This window comes from Sceloporus undulatus, chromosome 4 (assembly GCF_019175285.1).
Source record: "Sceloporus undulatus isolate JIND9_A2432 ecotype Alabama chromosome 4, SceUnd_v1.1, whole genome shotgun sequence".
NCBI lineage: Eukaryota > Metazoa > Chordata > Lepidosauria > Squamata > Phrynosomatidae > Sceloporus > Sceloporus undulatus.
The window spans coordinates 33,199,605-33,203,097 of NC_056525.1; the positions used below are offsets into that span (position 1 = coordinate 33,199,605).

The 3,493-nt window shown below is 41.3% G+C and overlaps 1 protein-coding gene across 6 annotated transcripts in view; it reads right to left on the reverse strand.

The window, feature by feature from the left end:
- Nucleotides 1-6: 6 nt before the first annotated feature.
- PLCG1 (phospholipase C gamma 1) overlaps nt 7-3,493 on the reverse strand; it is a 140,069-nt gene continuing 136,582 nt past the window's right edge. For 4 of the 6 annotated variants that reach the window (XM_042464871.1, XM_042464869.1, XM_042464873.1 and 1 more), the window contains 2 exons: nt 1,996-2,183; nt 7-474 (listed from right to left, as the gene is read on the reverse strand). In XM_042464871.1, coding sequence (XP_042320805.1) covers nt 432-474; nt 1,996-2,183 — 231 coding nt within the window. In that variant the 3' untranslated portion in view covers nt 7-431. The remainder of the gene's footprint in view (nt 475-1,995; nt 2,184-3,493) is intronic. The other 2 variants (XM_042464870.1, XM_042464872.1) reach the window with 2 other exon arrangements.

The following is a 3,493-nucleotide window of genomic DNA, read 5'->3' on the forward strand; positions in this document are numbered from 1 at the left end:
CAAAAAAATTGGGTCCTCTTAGCTGAGTGAAGGGAAGCTGCTTTGCTAGGCAGCTCTGAGGTATTATCCTCTCAGTAACTACAGCCATGGGGAAGAAGGGAGTTAATGATAGGCATTTGTGTCTAACCTCAGATACTGATAAAACATACACACATTCAACACACATTGTTTCTGGTTTTGTGGGGAGAGTCTTTTCTTCTTCTTCTTCTTCTTCTTTGAATTTCTCTTACAGGTCATGATCAAGACAATAAAAGCACTGTTTTGTAGTTTGATTCTTTAAAAAATTTCTCCGCTTGAACAGCCTTCAGAAGAGAAACTGGAAAAGCTGCCTGAAAGTAGGCCAAAGCAGTGACGTTTCCATAGAAACCAGTTCACAGCAATCCGTGAGAATCACAAGCACTGGAGGGTGCTTTACAGCAGGCAATGTGGGGCTAGAGGCGGTTATCCCCATTCACCCGAGTCTTTCGCAATACCCTGCGGGGAATAAAAAAAGGAGTTGGAATAAACTTAGCAGTCCCACAGAGTGCAAAAATGTCAAAATGTGGTTTGGGAATTCGTTCTACAACTACATATCACAAACCTGTGCTGATTTTCTTCTCTTCAAGAAACTTGCAATAAGCATCACTTCCAACCCCTTCCCTGTAACCTGGGAGGTTTGCTCTATTTGATCCTTGGCAAGTCTATTGACCTGAGAGAAAGCGATTTGCCTTTGGCCATTCAATGGCAAAGACACATCACAGCAAACGCCTCTAGCCTTCACAGCAACTATGATTTGAATCCTAGTTTTTCTGACCCAAAATCAACACTCTATGTACTATCATAGACCAATTTTATGAGTACCAAAGTGACATCGTCTGTGAATTGCATTTCCTTTGTCAGGGTTCTCTTCATGAAACATGCACCCTGTACAGGGGTAACCTCTTGATATGCTTGTGCATGTATTTTTTAGATTGTTGTGCAAGGTTCCTCCTTGCACAATGACTCCCCTTCTGGGCAACTAACCTTCTCCATGCCAGTGTGCTCTCACAGCAAGGAAGCATCCATCTGTGGTTCTGCAACTAGGAGAAGGGAGATGTCTCAGATCTCTAATGAGTATAAATGAATATATTGGAAGACATCTTCTTCTCCTGGCTCCAAAAATGCACCTGGACACTGTTTGGTACCCTCATGGACAGAAGAGGCAAAGCTCCGCAAAACCCATTCACCACAAAAGTCTACAGTGGGTGATAGGAGCAAATCATTTCACTCAAAGCCCATAACTGAATGAAGCACTGTGTCCCCAACATCCACCAACTGGTGCACTGGTTCTAAAATGTTTTATGTCTTTATTGTTTAAAAAAATTGAAATGCTTTTTACCTGTGAGCCACCTTGGAAAGGCGGCATATATATATATATAATTTAAAAAGGTTCAAAAACTGCAGAAAACCCTAAAAGGTTTTAGAAGGGGGGGGGGGGTTGGCCCTGCCTGGATTGTACATATCCCAAAACGAAGACCTATTCATATATTTATGTATTTTGCTTAATAGCACTTTACCATTATGTCTCCAAGAGGCTCAACAATGAGAGGAGAAAAGCATATTCCTCATTCTTACAGGACTGGCCAGCTTTTGGAGGAAGAAGAGGGCTAGAAGAGTGACTATTCTCTATTAGAGAAAAGGCTGTTGCCCTAGTAAAATCAACCCTCACCCCAAAACAGAAAGGGAATTCTGGATTAGTGTTTTTGGGACTTTTTTCAAAGGCAACATGATAAAAAGTTCTGGTGTCACTTTTCCTCCTGCGTGCATGTCACAGTTGTAATTTTTGCCACAGGAAAAATATATTAAGGTCACTTCTGCTGTATAATATTGTTTAGCTCCACAAGCCATAAACATCATCTGGTAACAGTGACTTCCAAAATGACTGTCTTGGAGAACAGCATGATCTAATCTAATTCTTTATTTGCTGAATATTGATTTATGACCTGGAGTACTTAGATCACAAATAAGAGATTTTACCTTCTGTCTCGATTGTCAAAATGGTCTGCTAACTGCTCCTGTGACAATCTAAAGTCTTCAAAGGGCTGCTGATATCGGGTTTCAAAGGAGCCTTCTCTGCCTCTTCCGGCCATGAGCTGACCTGGAGAATCCATGGATCTCTCTCGGAAAGCTGAAGCCCCAAAGGGGCTAATTTCGCCATTCTCCTGCTTCAGGATTAAAAGGAGTAGAAATTGTTTCTTAGCAAGCCAAGGATATTTTCTGCCAGACTGAAGCAGCTAGATTTTAGGTCTCACAAGAGGTCAGAAAATTTAATTTGTTGGTATTATTTTTTCACTGACTCAGATAGCAAGAAGTCCTTGCAAGGTATCATGTCTGACATGCCAAAATAAAAAAGTGCATATGTAAGGGAAATAAATGCTACTGGTGCACCAATTCTCCAAATGTGTATTAGGATACTAAGATGGTCAGCCAGAATTTTATTGGATCTCCTTGGGCCACCTCAGATTCTTCCCAGTTGAATGAAACACTATTTATTGCCTTAGGGGTCTAGAAGAATTCTTTTTCTTCTTCTAAAACACATCAAAGTTTTTTTTTAAAAAAAAACTTCCAGTCTGACAGAAATTATATTAAGAAATACATATTCATGCAGATTTTAGAAGAAACAATTCACAAGTGGATGCAGACAGAGATGGAATGAATGTATGGGTCAACACAGAGAAGTGATATGGACTGGCTAGTCTATATTACTTACTCAAATCTTATGACAAAGCAAAACCAATTTATCCTAACACTCATGTAAAAAAAATGTCAAGAAAGCACTCAGGTTTATGTATTCATCCAGATAGGAAAGTACGGTTTTATGTAACTATCCTGGTGGTTTAGTTTGTAGAAAGGTTTACATAGCACCAAGGACGTAGCCGGGGGGGGGGGGGGTTTGGGGGGGGGGGGCCCCCCCCTATCAGGCCCTGGGGGCGTTCAAGCTCCTTCCTCCCCCCTCCCCTCCATTAAAACCACGGCGAGGGAACAGAGGAAAGACAAAACAAAAGTTCCCCTTTTCCCTCTGCTCCGTGGCTTTAATGGAGGGAGGAGGGAGGAGCTTGAACGCCAGTTGCAAGCTCAGAGAGAGAGGGGGAGAGAGGGAGAGAGAGAGAGAGGGAGAGGGAGTCCCTGTGACTCCTTTCGCTTTCGTTTCCTTCAGAGTCCGGCTTCCACTCCTACTCCTCCTCCTCCTCCCCCTTCCTCCCTTGTGCTTTTGCAGAAGAAGGAAGAAGAAGGGAAGGAAGGGAAAAAAGGAAGGAAGAATAAGAGGGAGGGAGAACTGAAGAAAAGAGGAAAAGAAAGGGAGGAAGAGGAAGGGGAGAAAGGAAGAAAGAAAAAAGGAAGGAAGGAAGCTTCTAAAAGGAAATATAAAAGAAAGAAAAGGTGACTTCTAACTTTTAGCTGTTATATCCATGTACAATATAGTATAATAATAATAATAATAATAATAATAATAATAATAATAATAATAATAATA